This window comes from Vipera ursinii, assembly GCF_947247035.1.
Source record: "Vipera ursinii genome assembly, chromosome: 11".
NCBI lineage: Eukaryota > Metazoa > Chordata > Lepidosauria > Squamata > Viperidae > Vipera > Vipera ursinii.
This window is the reverse complement of record NC_139524.1, coordinates 19,543,891-19,564,693: the sequence shown is the minus strand read 5'-3', so window position 1 is coordinate 19,564,693 and position 20,803 is coordinate 19,543,891. Positions and strand designations below refer to the sequence as shown.

General features: G+C 45.0%; 1 protein-coding gene across 1 annotated transcript; it reads right to left on the bottom strand.

Moving 5' to 3' along the window:
- Positions 1-93: 93 nt before the first annotated feature.
- ENTREP2 (endosomal transmembrane epsin interactor 2) lies at positions 94-18,695 on the bottom strand (the record flags this gene model as incomplete). Its single annotated transcript, XM_083371095.1, has 9 exons — positions 94-632; positions 1,002-1,330; positions 2,479-2,925; positions 3,398-3,473; positions 3,694-3,829; positions 4,562-4,722; positions 6,659-6,766; positions 15,776-15,904; positions 18,597-18,695. 9 exons carry the CDS (start codon positions 18,693-18,695, stop codon positions 447-449), a joined length of 1,671 nt encoding a protein of 556 aa, XP_083227221.1. The 3' UTR covers positions 94-446.
- Between the last annotated feature and the right edge of the window lie 2,108 nt (positions 18,696-20,803).

Below are 20,803 nucleotides of genomic sequence, written 5' to 3'. Positions count from 1 at the left end.
GTACAGAAGCATCACTGCGGCTTAGCAAGAAAGTTTTATTTCCTCCCCTCACCACACCACACCCCACCCTACCCCAGCCCACCCCACTCTCCCTTACTCCCCAGACATACCCCTTAGAACTCAGAAAACCAAATTCCTTGGTAGGAGGAGAAAAAGATATGCTTCGGTGGGTTTTTTGTTTGTTTCATTGTTAAATAAGAAGCAATTTTTTTTCCATAAAAGAGTCATGGTTGAATATGCAGTCATGAAGAGTTGAGCGCTCAGAGCTGGGAATAAGAATCTAGTGTGGACCTCTACAAGAGGAAGACTCTTTCAGAGACACTGGTTGAGTTTCTGTTTGTTTCTTCAAAGACAGCCACGGAGGGGATGAATCTCCATCCATTACCCGGTTCCTCACAATCTCTTTTGCAGAGTTTGTATTCCTCAGCGGAGCAAAAGGCCCATTGTCAAAGGATGGTCTCTCGGCACACTTCAATTAAACTGTGGGGTCTTCCTCTTTCAAGGGCATGAGTGACGGGGGCCCTGCGTAAGAAGGCAACAGCAGAGCTTAGGGCTCCACAGCTCTGCAGATGGAGGTCTTCCTGAAGCCGCTTCCTTGAGGTATCCACATTCTGCTGGGAGCCCATGATGACCTGTGGAAGAGAGGGCCAGGTATAAAAGACACGGTGGTGCAGGGCCCATCAAGGGCTTGGGCTGACTGTTGTCAGCAGGGGAGTGGAAGTTTATTGGGGTTTCGATTGGGGTTTTATTTCTGTAAGTCATTGTGAGTTGGACAGCCATATAAATGAGGAAAGAAAGAAGAGAAAGAAAGAAAGAAAGAAAGAAAGAATGAAAAAAAGAGGAAGGAAGGAAGGAAGGGAAAAAAGAAAGGAAAGGAAAGGAAAGGAAAGGAAAGGAAAGGAAAGGAAAGGAAAGGAAAGGACCTGGCCATTTAGGGCATATTGATTCATTTCTTCTTCACCCATCTTGGTCCCACCGAGTCACTCAGAGAGGCCACTCACCTGATCAATGATGTTGGCACTAAAGATGGCTTCTTCCATGTACCGTTCATCTGACTTGATGACAGACCGGATGCTGTTGACCACGTGGCGCACTTCTGGGGTAAAGTTGCAGTTCGAATGTTCCAAAAATTTGGCCACCAGAATCTTAGTGTCCTTGTAGGCCTGTAGGTCCACCAAGGAGTGGGGCCGCTCTTTGCAGATGCTCAGTATGACTTTTGGCTTCTGGGAAAGTTCGGCTTTTGGGGGGTCCCTTGGTTTTCCGGTTTGCACAAGACGGTTCCTGGAGTCCTGGCAAGCAGAGGCAGCCACGTGAGGACTAGACAAAGGAACTGAAAGGGGGGGGACGGAGGGGGAGAAAAGGAGCTTTAAAATGGTAGCTCAGCCGGACATACACCAAGTGAAGTCACAGTGTGGTCACCACTGGGAGTGGAGAAGTGATACCTGGCTAGTTTAAGGATCTTTATGGTGACAAAATCACCCTAGAGATGTTGCCCAGCTTGTAACCCTTAACCTCATGACTCCTAAAATGAGAGTGTCACCAACTGAAGAGGCTATGACTCCTCTTCTGAGAAGTTTTTTCCCCAAGTGTAAAATTAGGGCCTAAGGTGTATGAGAAGGATTGGCAGAACCTGGGAGTGGTGTCAAAAGAGGGATCAGCCTAGAATCCCTACATAGCCACAAGCAAAGTTTAACCTCCCTTGAATTCCATTGACCCGTATCTAACTCCTAGCAGGTGCTCATCCTGAGTTGAGAAGATTCCTGTCCATGGGCATGAGTAGCATAAATCCATTCAATTGGACCTTCACTTGTGGACTTGATCTTTGGCACCTGACCATTGTCCATGAAAGAACTCAGCATATTTCATCTGTGCTTCATCCTGCTACTGGTCCATGTTGGCTACTCTTGTCTCTTATTCAGTACAAGAAGTCCTTACTGCATGGGTAATCTGGAAGCAAAATTCTCCTCCATGTACAATCTAACAATTCTCTCTATCTCCTGACCTCTTATTCTATAACCGATATGGGCGATCTTGGCCTTCTATGTTTCGCAATGCTATTCCTAGCTCTAACCCTAACCCTTCTCATACCAACATCCAATAATGAGGTGGTGGCCTGAATTACTGGTGAACATTTGTAGCCATTCTGTGATGCTCCCAGAATGAGCTTAATCCAATGGCTCCCTTGCGGTCACAGAGTTATTGGACAAAAGGGTTGGGGAAGAGGAATCACAAACATTGACCTGAGCAACTTGAGTTACAACGAGAATAAACATGTTAAGGAAACAAAAAATCTCTACTCCCAAATGTGCCAACCTGGGCTTTAAGTTCTGAAAAGTCCTACAAGCTTTACAATCGTCATGCTCCATAAATATGTGAGACAGGGCCTTTTGGGAGTTGATGTTGGAACAAACCATGGTTAGACAACAAATGGAAACCATGATCAGGAAGGAGCTGCCCGTATTCCTAAACACTCCTTACCTTCTGTAGTAGCTGAACAGGATAAAGGGTCACTAGTGGATCGGACAATGTTGCAAATGGCGTTTTTCCTTGCCCGCTGTTGGGCCGTCCTCTTGAGGCATCTGTGGGGCAAACTGTTTACAGGCACTGAGCAGTGGGTGCAAGGAGTCTGTGGGGCAGCTGGCTGGCTGAATACCCCACAGCACATCTTCAGTGGCTTAGATGAGGGGGTGGCTTTGTCTTCTCTGGCCGAGCCAAAAGAGTCTCTCTCAGAAACACCAATGCTCTCTGAGGAACAGGCCGACAGCCGGCTATAAGAGCACGTCCTGCTACGAGGTCGGTCCACAGTGGTCTGGCTGTGGCCACCGACCTCATCGTCTGGAGAGTCCGGCAAGCAAGTCTGGGTTAACTTGCGATTGTTCAGGCTGGAGCAACTTCTGTTTCTTGCCCCTCTTCCTACAACACCACCTGGGAAGAAATCAGAGGACATCCGGAGAACAAAAGTCTGGAGGAGTAGTCACCAGGGATGACTGGGGAGAGGCACAACTATGGTGGCCTTCTGGGAGGTGCCATCTGACAAGGCTGGGGAAAAGTGGAAAGTCCTGATGGAATTCCAAATAGGCCATCTCAAGACGCTAACATTGAGTGGAATGAGCAGCAGCAGGGCAAGAACCCATCCATATTCTTGGTTCCACCACTGAATAACCAGTGATCCCTTGCACCATAGATTAGTGGCTCTCCTCTACACTAGTGATCTGAGCAAGTTTTCACGCTAACTCCATCCTCTCTAGCACCACCTGCTCTTCTCCTGCAGAATTGGGCTTTGGGGAAAAGGGACTCAGTGTACATACAACAGCCCATTTCCAAGTGATGAGAAACCCTACTCAGAGATGGCCACAAAAGTTTTCTCAACACTCGCCTGGAGAGCGATATAAACTACCTTGGCTGTGGAAACCTGTTGCTGCATTTCTCTCTCCCAAGTTGGACTCCGTGATTTGCTGTTCCATACTGGTCACCTGTGAAAAATCCGGAGAAAAATAAAAGTTCAACTAGGTTGTCGTGGATGAAGAGTTCACAGCAGCTGTTTATTGAAGATAAGGAGACAGTTTGGAAAGGTGAAGGGTGAAAATCAAATCCATCTCCATTCGGAGGAAGAACTAGTGATCCTATGGTTTTACTAAGACCTTTCCAAAGTTGCTCCATGCGCTTGGTCTGCTCCCAGCAATGCCCGCTAACCTGGTTAGTTGGAGCTTGTCCGACAACCGCCTCGTAAGGGGGAGGCAGCTCGGCTGGGTATAGAACCCCAGGGCTGTTGATGGTCACCTCGTATAACGCGCTGAAGGGCGAGTGTGGAAAATCCAGGTGGAAAGCCCTAAAACACAAATGGGGGTGGGGTGGGGTTCAGAAAAGTGAAGACAACAGCCCTGTTCATGAAGCTATTTTATCTGTTCCATGTGCAACACGTCCAAAAATGGGGTGAACTTCTGATCATAGGAAAACAGCCACCATCTTGACTTTCCTCATCATGGTCCCCTGACAGAGCCTGTTAATAGAGCCACTACATGCAATGCTTCAGTGTTTTAAATGCTCAAGCAGTTGGATCAATGAAAACAACTTCTCCAATTCATCAGGCATCCTAATTAACCAGGCCGCCAATTATATATGTGTGTGTATGTATGTATAGACGGATAGCTTTAGATAGATAGATAGATAACTGATAATTAGGACGACAGCTCTCCCAATTAATAAAGACCAAATAAATGAAAATATCAACATTTGAACTATTAAGACTCCTGTCGTATTTAACTCATGGAATTACACCCACTGGATTCACTAATGTTAAGTGAACCTTAACCCGGGTCTGCTTTTGGCTTAGAGGGTTATATAAATGCATCTCAAGAAATACTTCATCATTTCCAAAGCAAAGAATGAAGCCAAAAGTTAAGCAAACTTCTTCATATTGTGTATAAATCAAACTAGGATATAGAAATAGAACTAATAAACCAGCTCCCGGCCCCTGCCAGACAAAATTTTCAGCAGAGGTTCGGTTCTTCTCCCAGGGAGTGTTGCGTCGTGCAGCATGTCCAGATGAAAGGCGGGTCACCTTTGCGTCTCTGCCGCTGGCGTGCAGGTATATTCCGGTGGGTAATAAGGTGGCGGGGGGATTGGAGGAATAAACTCGTCAAAGTCCAACGTCTGGTGCAGGATAGTCCCATGAGGGCTCACGCAATCTGGATTGGCAGAATGAGACCTCTGCGGCAAGAACTGGGTGACATAAACGAGAAAGATGGAGCATTATTATAATAGCCAGCAAATCGAAGTATTTTTCAAGCAAAGGTTGAAAGAGCAGGTGCCCCGAGCAACGGCTGTAATCATATATTGGCTGAATAACGGTGCTGAAGGGGTGTTTTGTATGCACATATTTTCATCCCTGACCTGAATGCTTTATGCAAGCAATTTTTCTGTGCATTTTTTTTGACGCGTGCCCTTTTTCTTAATGTAATTGGAATGAAAACAACGCTCTATGTGCTGAGAAGACTAATTCAAGATTTACTTTTAAAACCTCAAGCATTTCAGGGCTCAATCAGTGGAAGCAACAACATCTAAAATGTTGATCTCTCTGCAGAATAAAGCGTTAGTTGAGGCTTTTTCCTGGTGGGATAATCATGCAATGCTTTGAGAAAAAGTAGGGCCTTCTTGTGGATGGCATCTAGGCTTTAAATTTCCAACTGCTTTCTGTCTCGTGGTTCATCAGCTAAGATATTTGGGCTCAGGGAATTCAAATGACATTTTAGAAAATTAGCTGACTGGTTGTTTATGAGCTGAGCAGCTGTTTTGCTTTCTTCTTTTGCAATATCACACTTACACTACATTTGCCCTCTTCTTAAATGCAACGTAGAGCACCCTTGTGGATAAAGTCTGTGGTCCATAAATTTTACAATAAGTGGAATAGTCTCAAAAAGAACACTGCAAACTGGCCATGTGCCACCTTAAAAGTGCCCCCTTGTTTCATTTGCACCAAGCAAGACTGTTTAATGTCGTTTCCATGCAGGGAATCGGATGCATCTTTCCTTGGGGCTAGGGCGAATTTGCGGCAAGCTTAGTCAAGACCTCAGCTCCATTCGGGTCTCCAATTTAGAAGACTGTTTAAACAGCAATTCCAGCAAAATCAGAAGTATTGCCCGTCATTTACAGAATTTCATTCAGTCTCCTCAAAAAATAGGAGAGAGAATTGGGTTCAATTATGGAACCTGCTGTCACAAAGCACAGAAAGTGATTTGATAGCTGCAACCACATAAGAGCTTACAAAATAGAATTGCTGGAGATAACAACACGGCTTCTATTTTCCACGTGAAGGAAGGACTGGAGAGGAATGACATGAAGTACAATGGAAAAAAAAGGACCAGCATTGTACCCTAAAAATTTGAGGAACGAAGCTGAGACACTAAAAGCTCACTAAATATATTCATTTTCTCCCCAAAGCTTGCTTTATATAATGTTTTGGGGTGATTGGTTGACTCAAAAGATCATTGGGGTTGAGGATAAGGTGACATGGGCATCTGGAAATCATCATGTTCTTATCGTTCCTTTGATAGGTTCATATCAAAATTTCTCTGGAAAATCAAAGCAGCCTAGGTAGTGTAACCTTCTCCAGTTTCTTCATAACAACCTTGTGGGCCAATTTGGGCTGAGATAGAGCGAGAAAGAAAGAATCTGTGGCTGGTCCACGGTTGATGCTGGGCTTGAACTTGGCTCTTCACAAGCCCACCTGACCGCTCTTCATAGTCCCAAAGGTGCTTTTTCAAGAGGCAACTGGCCTTGCTTGTTTTTCTTTGAAGATATTTTGAAGATATCCAGCATTGACTGGATAGTGGGGAATAGAAAGATTTATATTCCTTACGGACAGCTGGCCATTTACCTTCTTTTAGAGAGTCATTGGGGCTACCTGGAGGTTTACCTGTGTCCTCAGGGTCACCTGAGTGGTGCAGATGGGTGTGGAGCCTGAAAAAGCACCTTTGGGACAACCACGAGCTGGATGGCTGAGATTCTCCCTAGACACTCTTCATAGTGGTTGGGAAAGAAATGAAACCACGACTTTCCTCAGTTCCAAGGTAAAACCTCCCTCCAATCCCATCTTTGACAAACCTGATTTGTACCCTCCCCTTGTGGCTTGGCCAGAGGACATGTGTCTCTCACTCACCATTTGCAGAACATCGGAGGAGACCATCTGCATGCAGCACATCGCTGTTGCCAACGCACACACAATGGTGGAGATGATATTGAGAGCGCAAACACTAAACAGCAGGTCCTGTGCAGAGAGACAAGCAGAGAGACAGGGAGGGAGGGAGGGAGAGTGTCACACAGAGGGAGGTTGGGTGTTCTTCCTTATCTCAACAAGGCAGTGCTAAAAACACTGTTGGCAGAGTGGATAATAATTGCCAGAAATGGTTATCAGTTTCAGACAGCTTCTCTAATCAAACCTGCAAGCAACCCTTTCTGGGTGGAGAAACCAACTCGGAATCTACCTAGGACAAGGGTAGGCAACCTCGGCTCTTTTATGACTCATGGACTTCAACTCCCAGAATTCCTGAGCCAGCGGTCCATGAGTCACAAAAGAGCCGAGGTTGCCTACCCTTGACCTAGGAAGTGAAGTCATTGGAAACACCTTAACCTTCAATGGCTCCTTTTCGACTTAAGAGTTGGAGTCATTATTTCAACAGCTTCTGGGGAACCTTTGGGGACCTGAGTGGCGGTAAAGTTCTGCAAGACAAGATTGAAACGTTTCTAACTCCTGCCGGGCCAATCCAAGTCTCCCAATCAGGATGTTTTCACACACTAAATGGACCCAGTGTGGATTGTTGTGTCAGTGCGAGTCAGGCCATTATCAGGAGGAGGAGCACCTCCTGTTCCAAGACAAAATTCAACCCTCTGAAACGCTCTGAAACGTGTAATCCTTTAAAAAGGGTTGATGCGGCTCGCTTTCACCTCGTCCAGGTAGCTAACAAGTCGAAAGGGTTTTCCGGAATGAAGGGCTAGCAGACGCTCTGGATGAACTCTGGATCCAGTCATTTTATTGTTATTTATCTATTAAACTTTTATGCTGCTCACCTCCCTTACAAAGGGACTCTGGGCAGCTTATAGGTTACATTTAAACATTTTGGGGACTTATCTCAATTGTCTTGCTTTAAAGGAAAGACAGAAAAGAAACAGTTCCAAGAACCATATTTTCTTTCTCTTCTTTGGCACAAGAGCACCAAATTTTGGCTTTGCCAATGGAGGGCTGTAATGTTGTTGTTTTTCCTGAATCCAGAAGCAAAGATGAGATGATCTTTTGCAGCCAGGCTGAAGGTAGTCAAAGGAGAGAACACACTGTGTAGGTGACAATCGCGTGAATAAATGCCACATGTAACAGACTTTCCAGAGCCTCAACATCTTTTTTTATAAAGCAGAAATCACACTCTAGGCCAGCCACAAAGCATCTGAGTCAAGGGAGAATTTAGCTCATCTCTAAGCATCAGAAATAATAATCATCATCTTTGGAAGCTGGAAAGAGCAAATCAGGGCCACTTGTCTCACCTCAAGGCCTAATCATACAAACTGTAGCAGTCAACATGAAAAATGTATAAACCAGCTCCATCTTGTAACAGTTTAATTCATCGAAGAGCAGGGGACGATGCATCCCTCATGGATCCCACCGGTGTCCCTGAATCGGCTCCTTTAGTTTAGCAAAGGCGCCATGCGTGAAGCAGAAGAAGAATCAGCTGGTTCTGAGCGAGCAGAATTGCATTTTTGGGTCCTTATCATCCTGTAGGCAGTAAATTGAACAGAGTCGAAGAGCAGGGGTGATAGCGGGAGGATGAGGAATCAATTCTGGTTATCTCTGGTTTTTACTATATCGGCACGCTTATTGCAGGGATTCTGACCTTCACGGCAAAGTAGAATTTATATGCCTGTCACACGCTGTGGACGCTGCATTCTTTGCAGGGCTGAAGTTTGCCCAGGGCTAACTCACAAGAGTCCAGCACCTAGATCAGGGGTGGGGAACTGGGCTCTTTTATGACTTCTGGACCTCAACTCCCATAATTCCTGAGCCAGCCATGCTGAGGGGAAAGGGAGAGGTTTCCAAGCTGAGCCATGCTGGCTCAGGAATTCTGGGAGTTGAAGTCCGCGAGTCATCAAAGAGCCAAGGTTCCCCACCCCTGATCTCGAGACAAACGACATGAACATCTCCAAGGGCCCATACAGGCTGTCCTTGACTTACGCCCACAACAGAGTCCAAAATTTCTGTTGCTAAGTGAGGAAGTTGTTAAGTGAATTTTGGCCGATTTTTTTTGTTCTACCACAGTTCTTAGGTGATTCACTGCAGTTGTCAAGTTAGCATCGTGGTTGTTCCATGAACCCGGCTTCCCCATTGTCGTTGCTGGTCAGAAGGTCACAAAAAAGTGATCGCAAGACCCCAGGATGCTGCAATGGTCAAAAATACGAATCGGTTGCCAAGCAACTGAATGTAAATCTCGTGACCATGGGGAGGCTGCAATGGTCGTAAAGGCAAAAAAAAATGGTTGTAAGTCACTTTTTTCAGTCCCTCTGTAGCTTGGGTCACTAAACGACCTGTTGAAAGCAGAGGAGGTCTTGAATATGCAAGCCATTAGCTGTTTTACTCAACTGCCTATTACGCCTCTCTCATGCAAGGAGGTCTGGCTAGGTCAATTCCACCTGCCTTTTCTCCCATCTACTGAAGGCAGGGCTTAGCTGGAATACAACTACCCATATTAATTTGGGGGTCACGTACCTCTGGAAGCATCATTACAAAAGAGGCTCTCCTAAATATTCTTCAGGATGCAGAGGAAAGCATTTGATCTATCACACGCCTGGCCTGAGAACAGAATTAACCCCATTATATCGAATGTCTTCTGTGCTGAATTAACCGCCACTCTTGAAAGGGGAAATGGCACACAGGAAGGAAGAGAAATGTCCAGAAAATTAAAGCCACACGTATTAGGGTCTCCTCTTTCTTGAGCCTACACTGTCCTATCTCTTTCCGGATGGAGGACGCTCTTCTTTCCTCTTGAAGCCTTGATCTTACAAGACATCTTCTGTCTGAACCCAGACAGAAGACCATCATGTTTAAGGTAGCAAAACTGCCCAATAGGGTATTTCTGGAAACTCCAAGGCCAGGTGAAACATTGGCAGGCAAAAATGTATTAAGGCTTCTTGGATGCAGAAAAGAAACTCAAGTCTTTGTTTCCTGCCATATCAATTGAGACTTTGAATCAGCCTGGTGGGGAAGAGGAGGTAATGAAGAGAGAGAGAGAAAGAGAAAAACAGAAAAAGAGAGAAGGAGAGAGGAAGAAAGTGAGTGAGTGAGTGAGGAAGGAAGGAAGGAAGGAAGGAAGGAAGGAAGGAAGGAAGGAAGGACGGACCTGGCTATTGAGGAAGGGAGATGGATCCTCTTTTATTACCAGATTGGTGATGTGAATCACCCGCTTAGATGCCAACAAATAGTAATTAGAGAGATCCAGGGAGGCCGTAACTGTTAAGAGCTCCAGGTTGGAAGAAAGTTAAGGCCGGACAAGAAGCAACGGAGGGAAGCTAATCAGGAAGAGAAGCAACCTAGAAATAAGGAGAAACTTCCTGACAGTGAGAACAATTAATCAGTGGAACAGCTTGCCTTCAGAAATTGTGGCTGCTCCATCCCTGGAGGCTTTTAAGAAGAGATTGGACAACTATTTGCCTGCAATGGTATAGGGTTTACTGCTTGAGCAGGGGGTTGGACTAGAAGACCTCCAGGGCCCCTTGTGACTCTGATATTGCTGTAAGGGGAGAAGAGCAGGAAAAAGTAATTATCTTTAGAGGGCTTTGCAGACATCTGGCTGCCCATGGTAGGAACAAAAAGCTGGATGATGCTGGATCAGCTTGTCTTCTTTCTGGCAAATAACCTGCCCGGGATCTGCATGCAACAACTTACGGCCCTTAACGGCAGCTCTGACCCTTAACAGCATCTTAGCTGAGGTTCCTCTTTTCTATGCCAGTCACGTCCAAGATGATGGATTTCTTCTAAAGCACAGTGAGATCTAAGTGAGATTTCCTTCTTGCTTATTGCCTTCTCTGGCGTGACCCTGGCCCCCAACCCCTGCAGATGGCCAGTGTGAAGGATCGCTCCCCTTGGCCCAGGGGCTCCTTCAGGAGCAGAAGGAGTGGTCTCACTTTGGCCTCCTCATTAAGGGCAATGTGGAAGAAACTCATAAATCAAGAGCTGGCTAAAAAGCGGAGGGGGGGAATCAAACCACTTGGCCGATGCTTGTGGATATAAAAGCTCATGGATGAAAATTAAACTGGTACAATCAGAGCTGGTGGCTCTTTGCATTGCTTGGAGGGATTGCAACTTTTCCCTACCATCCAGTTAGAGCTGAAGAAGCTTCTTGGACGAGAAGGGAAACATCTTCAAAGAAAGACAAGGAAGTCCAGTTGCCTTGTGAAAAAGGCACCTTTGGGATGTTGTCCACATATTACACATAACTTTTGGATAGAACTACGTTTGCTGCTAATCAACCTCCCTGAATGGCCCAGAGCTATTAACCATCACAGTACATTGATGAAAACAAGAAGCTAGTTTACTTATTCTGGATCCAGCCTCAGAACCCCCAGATATGTATTGGTGTAGACCCAAGCTATCCATCGCTGAAGAAAATTGCTCAGTAGATGCTTTGGCACACTTTCGGTACCTACACAAGGGCCAAAGTACTGTTGATGGAATCTCCTCTTTTAAAACTCCTGTTGCCAGGAAACAGATCATGGTTTTGACTAGCTTTTAGACACTTAATCAGAACCCAACAATCATTTGTGCTTTTCTCTCTTTCGTATGCAATTTTCTGAGGCTTCACCCTAGAACTTAGTGAGTCTTCTTAGGAGCATCCTGGGGAAAGTAAAGGTTCAGCACCATGGACAGTTCCCCATAATGGTTCAAGATTCTGTTGAATCAACCACGAAATCTAAAGTTGGTGGGAAATTATGAGCCCTTCTTTGACCCAGGAAGCTAAGAAGATATTAGCCCAGTCGCCACTTAGAGGGGAGACTTCCACGGCTGTAAACTAGATGGGAAGTAATCTTCAGGAAGAAGGTAATTACAAGCTACTTCTAGACTGCTGCCAAGAAAATGACAGAATCCTACTCCAGAAGTCATGTTCAACTCAACAAAGACCTTCCTTTGCTAACTCAGTCAATACTATCTATCTTGGATAGCTTCTACTCATACATCTAAGGCTTCTGCAAGGACACATCACCTCACATAGGGGTCCGCAATAGACCAAACCATAAAATTCTTCAAGTCTTAGCCTACCTCCTTTGGGCTTGGAGGCTATATGAGATCAAACTTGACTAGCACATGGATAGAAGCCACCAGGGAATTCCAGGGCTGTAGGCCAAACTTGGGAGTCAAGAAAGGCTTTAGAAGAAGCCAGTATCAAACCAGTCCTTGTTTGTTGCCTTGGAATTATGACATTGCAGCCCTTTTCAATTTTTTTTGCACCTGGTCCTCAAGAAGGTTACCAGCCTTATGTTCTAGGATTAGGTTACATTAAAATATAGGAAATGCCACCGGGTGGGCTTAAAGGAAGACTTGCCAAAGGAGGTTCTGGAAGCAGCGATAACAAGCAAAGAGAGAATTTGTCAAAATGTAATAAAGAACAGCTGTTGCTTTTCTCCCATCTGTTCATCCCACTGTTGATTTTACTGCGCTTAAGGAAATGCAGCTTGGCAGTTTCCCCACATTACGGCATCCCACTCCACTCAGACCGCTGCCCCCCACAATCCAGAGCTGTGTGTAGGGCTGGAGCCCCACAGAAGGAAAAGTAAGATTAGCTCATGGCTTGAAGAGGTTGAATGTTTGGAAGCTATAATTTGAAAAAAAAAACAACAACAATAACCCAAAGATGTATTTTGCAGCCTGGAAATTTTAAATAGACCGGAGTCTCCATTTTTGCATGGCTGTGTTCCGTCAAGCGCTGCCTACAGTTAATCCAAATCCAATCATCCCATAACAACTGCTCTGCAGAGAAATGACAACTTAATATTGTGCGTGTGACTGTGGCATGGCTGTTAAATCTGGCCCTTTTTATACACATGCACACCCAGCATGTCGGCTACTTTGTAAAAAGCCGTGACTCAGATTCTTTATTCTTGCTTCTTCTCAAAGCCAATTCTTTTAAGATGCCAAGGAAAGAGTAGCCTCCATCATCTTAGTAATTTGCAGACTTCCTTACCTTTATGACAATTTTTTTCCCAATGATTTTCGGGGTGGAGGGTGGGGGATTCATGCCACTTTAAATATTCAGAAAAGATATTGATATCAAAGACAAATTTAGAAAAATGGAAGCCTTGCTTTCTGGAGCAAATGATTGGCATAATTGCTTATCACTAAGAGATTACAATGGCCCACTCTCTAAACATTCCAGCTGGAACCATGCCATACCATCAGCACGTCATTGTCTTGTTGGGCAAGACCTCTCCTCATATTGCAACTCAAGAAACTTCCCTTTAAATATGTTGAGGAGGACATTCGGGATAGGCAAGAGAGAGAATCACCTTAAGACATTCACTGCCAGAGAAGATTGGAAAGCAAGTAGTTTGGTTGATGCTTAGGACAAGGGCAGAGAATGTAGAGTCATATCAAGAGACTCGGAGCCGGAAAGAGTTAGAGTAGCTGGTGTCACTCCAGGTATTTGGAGGAAATACCCCAAACATAGGATAATCAAAAGCTAGGGAGCCAAACGCTCAGCTTTTCCAGTCTGACTCTGGAGCACGGTTTCTCAACCTTGGTGGTATGGACTTCAATTCCCAGAATTCCCCTGCAAACTATTCCATCCCACGTACAGGCTCATGTGAAAGTTCAGATATATCAGAAGGCATCAGATGCTATGGAGCAATAATGGGAAAAGTAGAGTGGCTACGTGTGTACTGGTGGACTTCCATCCGGGTGGCTATTTTGGAAAGCAGAAAGAGGACTTAAGTGGGCTTTAGTTTGCTCCAACAGGCTCTTAACCCTAGAGGAGATCAATCCTGACTGCTCTTTAGAAGGCCAGATCCTGAAGCTAAAACTCAAATACTTTGGCCACCTAATGAGAAGGAAGGACTCACTGGAGAAGAGCCTCATGCTGGGAAAGATCGAGGGCAAGAGAAGAAGGGGCCGACAGAGAAGGAGGTGGCTGGATGGAGTAACTGAAGCAGTAGGCTTAAATGGACTCCAGAAGATGGTAGAGGACAGGAAGGCCTGGAGGAATGTTGTCCATAGGGTCGCAATGGGTCGGACACGACTTTGCAGCTAACAACAACAAGCCATTACTAAGATCCACAGGAGCTGTCAATCCAAACAAGCCCAAGGAACACACAGTTGGAGGGACATCCCACCCATCTTCCATGCATAACCAATTGGCTTCCAGTGAGAAAATAATATGCCTGTCAGTTCTGCACAGCGCGAGCATTGGAAGAGTTTATTCAACCTTCCCCAAAGAGATCTCCGGCAGATATGTGAGGACTAGAATCCTGAGAAGAAGGTTCCTCTGTGGCAGAAGCTGGCTTCTTTCCTTCAGAGCAATCTCAGGCTGAAATAGTTTTCCAGCTTTTAGAGTGGGGAAAAATAATGGCAGTTTTACATTTACGTTTTTATTTCGCTTAACGGGTAGATTTTGAAAATCGATTCTTGCTATAATCTAGATGCAACACTTTTGCGGATCCTCTGGGGATCCCGTTTAATAAAACTCTTAAAGCAAGAGCGGATAAATTCCAGAGTTTATCCAATACTTAACAATGGGAAAGGACCCCCTTAGGAATTAACAAAGCCAACAGAAGAATTTTTTTTCTTTTTCTTTTCCTTTTCTTTATGGCTTTTAGGCAGTGGAAATATCCTTATTGTATTTTTAAATGCCTGTTGGAACTGGAGGGGAAACCGCTTTCAGGTATGGCAGCATAACAAAGTCTCCATAAGGGTTGATTGTAACCAAGAATGCCCAGATAAAGGAGTCCAATCTAGGGCAATATTGTGGAAGGGGAGAATGAGATTTTGCAATTTAACAGGGAGTTGTCTCTTTATCAGCAGGATTTCCTGCTCAAATGCATCTCTAATTAACCAAAGCAGATGCTGAAACCCCTCGGTGGAAAAGCGTTTCTGAGGAGAAGCTGTCAGCTTGACAGCCATGCAAGGAAATCGGCTGTCAGATTCCTACATTCTTCTTCAATTCCGCCATTCTAAGGGGATAATAAAAGGGACGCGGTGGCTCAGTAGGTTGGGACGCTGAGCTTGTCGATCAGAAGATCGGCAGTTTGGCAGGTCGAATACCGAGTGCTGCGTAACAGAGTGAGCGCCTGATACTACTCGTCCCAGCTCCTGCCAACCTAGCAGTTCGAAAGCACATAAAAATGCAAGTAGAAAAATAGGGACCACTACAGTGGGAAGGTAACAGTGTTCCGTGCGCCTCTGGCATCTAGTCATGCCAGCCACATGACCACGGAGATGTCCTCGGACAAACGCTGGCTCTTCAGCTTTGAAACGGAGATGAGCACCGGCCCCTAGAGTTGGAAATGACTAGCACGCATGTGCGGGGGAACCTTTACCTTTACCTTTAAGGGGATAATAAAAGACGTCAGGTGCACACAAGAGGCCTGTCGCAAGGAGGGAATATTCAAGGCCCTGGAAGCCAAGCCTCCAGATTTTCTATACAGAAAATCTGCGAATTACGACCACAGCTGAGCCCAACGTTTCTGTTGCTAAGCGAGACAGTTGTTAAGTGAATTTTGCTCCACTCTATGTCCTTCCTTGCCACCGTCATTAAGCAAATCATTGCAGGGTTTAAGTTAAGAGGTTAAGTGAATCCGGCTTCCCCACGGATGTTGCATGTCAGAAGGCCACAAAAGGGGATGACGTGACACACACACCCCGGGACACTGCGACCGTCATAAAGAGGAGTCAGCTGCCAAGTGTCTGAATTTTGTTCACATGACCCTGGGGATGCGGCAATGGTCATAAGTGTGAAAAATGATCACAAGTCACTTTTTTCAGTGCCAATGTAACTTCAAACGGTCGCTAAATGAACTGACAAGGTTAGTCAAGGATTATTGGCACTTCCTGCTGAAGAATGTGAGAGGATGGAAACAATGGGTAAAGATACATCTGAATTGTGGGTTTGTGGGAGCTGACTCACAACTCAACAGTTTTTCCTTTTGATGGGACTTAACGATCTGGGAAGACCAAGCAGTAGGTTGCCACCCAACCGTAGGACTTGCTCCTTCCCAGAAGACCAGTTGATGTTTTAGAGGGTCTTACCTTGAGGGTCAACCTGACCGTGTTGCACTCCTGCAATGGGTTCAGTTTCAACATCTCCCCAAGGCTGCAGCCCGAAGTCTGGTGTTGCAACTCACAGCACACACAGACACTGTCACTGTCAAATTTAATCTGAGGAAGGAACAGAGGGGAGAAGAGGCCGTCAGGTCTGAATGAGATCAGGTCAAGCCAACATTAACCCTGTTGATGTTCTAGAAATCTTTCAAGCAGTCACAACGTTGAGGTCGTTTCTCTGCAGTTGGTTTCCCTCAAAGTAATCATGGCTTGGAAATTCACAAGTAATTAGGATTTGGGGCTTCTTCCTCTTTTAACCTTGTCCGTTTTATCTTTGCCTTCTTGTGAAATGCTCAGCTTAGAATCAAGCATCATAAAAATCACAGAAATAGGTAAACGGGTTTTAATGGAAGCGACGAATCCACAGAAGAAATTGAGGTCAATGCTTCCAGCCTCGAAAGTCGCAAACGCGACTCTCTCATCGGGTGATTTTTATTCTGTATCTCAGGGTCTAATCCTGCCCTTAGGGTATCTTTATCTGATGCATCTCCTGCAGCTCGTAGAGGTAGGCCATTGATAAATCTTACAAATAAATAAACCAATAAAACAAACGCGGATCTAGTGGCTGACCTGTTAGATGACGATTTTCTACATAGCTAAAGGGGAATGCTTACAAGATTTTGCAAGTTGGACAGACAATAAGGAAGAGATCCTTCTGTGGAGATCAACGGAATCTAGGCAGAAGGTCCTGGCTTCAGCCCCAAATGCCTCCTCTTCAAAGGATTAGGGAATTTTCTAATTTAGCATCCAGGTTCACTCTTATTCTATAAAAATCACCTGTGTATTCAAGGAAAGGCCACAACGGCTTACTTTAGAAGTATTTAGCCATTGCACGGACCTCTTCCTTCCTTCCTTGAGCAGTAAAAATGAATAAACGTGACAGAAATACACCAAATAAGGACAAACACTTTATTTGTTTTGTGTATTGAGACCGCAGCTCCTGCCGGCGTTTATGAACAACAAAATGAGATCTGTCTTATTGGCTCCGTTGATTTCTGCTCTTCTATTTTAAGAGCCACGCACAGAGGCAAAGGGAGCTGGGGCTTCGGATCCAATGTTATCTTCGGCAGTTATTAAAGAGACAAAACCCACGCACACAAAGAGGAAACCGGGGGTGGGGTCAGGAAGGACAGGCCTCGAGATACACCCTAGAGAACAGCTGAAAATTTTGCCCCATTTTAAGTCTCCATTTGCAGAAAGCAGAAGTCAAAATAACACAATAACAAAACAACAGAGTTGGGAGGGACCTCAGAGGTCTTCTAGTCCAACCCCTGCCCAAGCAGGAGACTTTATGCCATTTCAGATAAAAGTTGTCCAACTGCTTCTCAAAAACCTCTAGTGTTGGAGCATCCACAACTTCTGCAGGCAGGTCATTCCACTGGTTAATTGCTTTCACCGTCAGGAAATTTGTCAGAAAATTGAGATAGAGTTTAATAATTGGGAAGAGGGAAAAGAAATATCTTCCTGCAAATTATCTATCTTAAAGAAGTGAATTTTAAAGAACACTGAAACAAAAGAAATGAGAAGCAGGCAGTGGATCTAAAAAATTATAGAATTTCTGTCGTGTTCTATGTATTCTATGAAACTGGGACATCCAATTACATACTCAAAAATGGACATCGATGCTTGGAAGAAGTGCACCAAATGAAAAAACAGGATATTATTAAACCGCTCATGTGAACTAACACATTCTATGAAACACCTCCCTCCATACCACAAAGAGGAGGTTGATCTATGATGCAATATAAATGTATCAATGACGTAGGTATCTTTCAATGGTATTGCCCTGTTATCTTGGGAAATGAAAGTCCATTGCTTCGAGAACAGCCTTTAATGCCTTGTCTCAAAAGAATAAATAAGGTAGACTGTCAGAAGGATATTAACTTGCCCAGAATGCCCATCTTTCACAGAATAAAGGGAAAATCATAATTAGAAGATTAAATTCAATCGTAAAGTAAATGGAAGCTCATTTGCAAATTAATTTGGCAGCCCTTCTCTCTCTCTCTCTCTCTCTCTCTCTCTCTCTCTCTCTCTCTCTCTCTCTCTCTCTCTCTCTCTCTCTCTCTTCCCTCCTCCACTGAGTTCCAGATAAATCAGAATTGATGGTGGTCCATAAAGAGCAGTGAGACTGAACGGAATAATTTCACAGAAAGACAAACTAGATGGGGCTAGAAAGATTGATAAATAAGAGACTCCTTCCAAAACTTGAATTCTGCAGATGTGGAAATGTTTTGAAGGCAAAGAATTAAAGGAAAGATGGAAAGGAAGTAGAGAAGGTGATCACACAACCACCTTAGGGTTCTTCAACAATGTCTTAGGGTTCAAATCTAGAAGTTCAAAGTATCATCCACAATCAGCAGACCTATCCCACAATCTCTTGACATCTCTCAACTCACCAGCCAAGACATGACTAGGCTTAGTCTAAAGACAAGACCTTTCATTTTGCTTATAGAATGTCTAACATCCTTGCAGAAATCCCATTCTGCTAGGACAACATTTCCAAGCTAACATCCCTCAGGTGTTCTGGGATTCCAATGTACAGAACTGAAGCTCAACTGGGAGCTTCTGAAGGAAGCCAGGTTAACCTCCAAATTCTGAAAGCGAGCAAGCAGAGAGAAATTGGGAGACTCACATTTTGACCTCTGAAGTTGGATTCCCACTGGAAAACGGGTGTGCGTTTTTAGCATGTTTTATTTCAAAACAAATCAGCAATATGCAACAACAACAAAAGAAGATTTCAGTTACTCACCAACTGACACCCTTCCAGAGAATTCACTAGTTGAGCATTTTGACAGGAGAGAATGGAACCAGCTAAATTCAGCATCACGCAGACTGCTGACAGCAACATGAAAAATGTTATCTGAGGAAGAAGAAGAAGCTTGATTATTTTATATTCCAGTGATCACCAAGAGCTAAGAAATAAGAAATGCATTAATGCTGGTAGAGAGTCATAGAATTATAGATCTGGAAGGGATCACAAGAATCATCTGATCCAAAAAGTCCAACAAGGTACCTGATTGCAGAACATTGTTCTAGAGATCTGTAAACCCAACACCATCCATTTCTCAACTAGTCAAAATATTGAGCAGATTGTTCCAAAGAATGCAGGTACAAAGCAGCATTTAAACCATGTTCAAAACCATGCAAGCTGTGAGATCCAGGCTCTGGAGGAGCAACAACTTGCTGACTACAATAGAGGAAAAAATTGGCCTTCAAAGGGCTTAGGAAGTACTTGCTTCCTCCAGTAACCACTTTCCAATAACCAAAGAAGCAGCTACATCTTAACCCCCATGGCTTGTTGTGACCCCCTTGGGCAGTTCATCTGAGCAGAAAAGATTGCAGTCTTTCCTTATCACTTTCTGCTTCTTCCTTGGTCCTGGAGACACCGCTGGTTGGCATGTTCAAAGCAAGACAACAAATGGAAGAAAATACTTGCATCAAACAAAGAGCTGGAGTGGAGATGTTTTCCTTCCATCATCCAAGGATGTCCTCCACCCACACCAGTGTTTCTCAACCTTGGTAGAAGAGATGATGGTGATGATATTCTATCCCCTCAATCGGTATTTCTCAACTTTAAGCTCTGTGGACTTCAACTTCCACAATTCCCTAACCGTCAACAGAAAATTGAAGTCCACGGGCAGCCACGGAGGCACTTGACCGAGTTGTACCCTTGCGGCCCCTGACCTGGTGCAGATCCCAGCGAGCTCCATGGTTTTCCGCGGAGATCATATAGAGGCTGTGACTAGGGGGGCTTTCGCCCAGGTTCGCCTGGTGCGCCAGTTGCGGCCCTATCTAGACCGGGATGCCCTGTGCACAGTCACTCACGTGCTCGTGACCTCTCGTCTGGACTACTGCAACGCTCTCTACATGGGGCTTCCCTTGAAGACCACTCGGAGGCTCCAGCTGGTACAGAATGCAGCCGCGAGAGTTGTCTTGGGAGTTTCCCGGTACTCCCATGTTACACCTTTGCTCCACGAGCTGCATTAGCTACCAGTTGTCTTCTGGGTGAGGTTCAAGGTTTTGGTAATGGTTTTCAAGGCCCTACATGGCATGGGTCCGGAGTACCTCGGGGATCACCTGCTGCCGGCGTCAACTTCCCTCCGCCCTGTGCGTTCCCACAGAGAGGGCCTCCTCAGGGTGCCACCAGTCAGAGAATGTCGGCTGGTGGCCCCCAGGGGGAGGGTCTTCTCTGTGGGCGCCCCGGCTTTATGGAATCAGCTGCCAGTTGAGCTCCGGATGGCACCTGACCTTCGCTCCTTCCGACGCGGCCTGAAGACCTACCTATTTGAGCAAGCCGGCCTGGCCTGATGGGGGATGTGCTGGGGTTTTTATTGGGGATTTTTATTACTCTACTGTTTTTAGCTCAGGCTCTTATTTAATTCTTTTTTTAATTTTTGTATTCTGTATTTTTATGTGCCCTGTTCACCGCCCTGAGTCCTTCGGGAGAAGGGCGGTATACAAATATAATAAATGAAATGAAATGAAATGAAATACATCTTCCAGCAGCCAAGGTTGAGCAACACTGAACTTCACCAAAGAGAAAATAGGTGGGCCAGTTGTCACTGGAGATCCATCCCTACATCTGAGGTCATTTTTCCACACAAGAGGAGGAAGTCACTTGCGGTCCTCGCCAACACACCATCTTTTTTCCCCCCTTGCAGTGGAAATGAATAATTGCAACTCGGCATGCCAGCCATCACTTCTGACTACCTCCATTCCCTTAAGTAAGCTATCAAAAGCTGTCTAAGAGCCCACTTCAAGTACTTAAAATGGATGGGAGCCACGGTGTGGCACAGGCATTGCTCTGCTTCCCCAAGAGAACCTGGTTTAATTTAGAACATTGCTTCTAATCAGAGGAATGCAGTAACAACATTTGCTTAAGTTTCTGGGTTGCTAATATAGCAGCCTCGGGAATAGTGGAAAATGCAAAGAGAATCCTTTCACAGCTCTGTCACT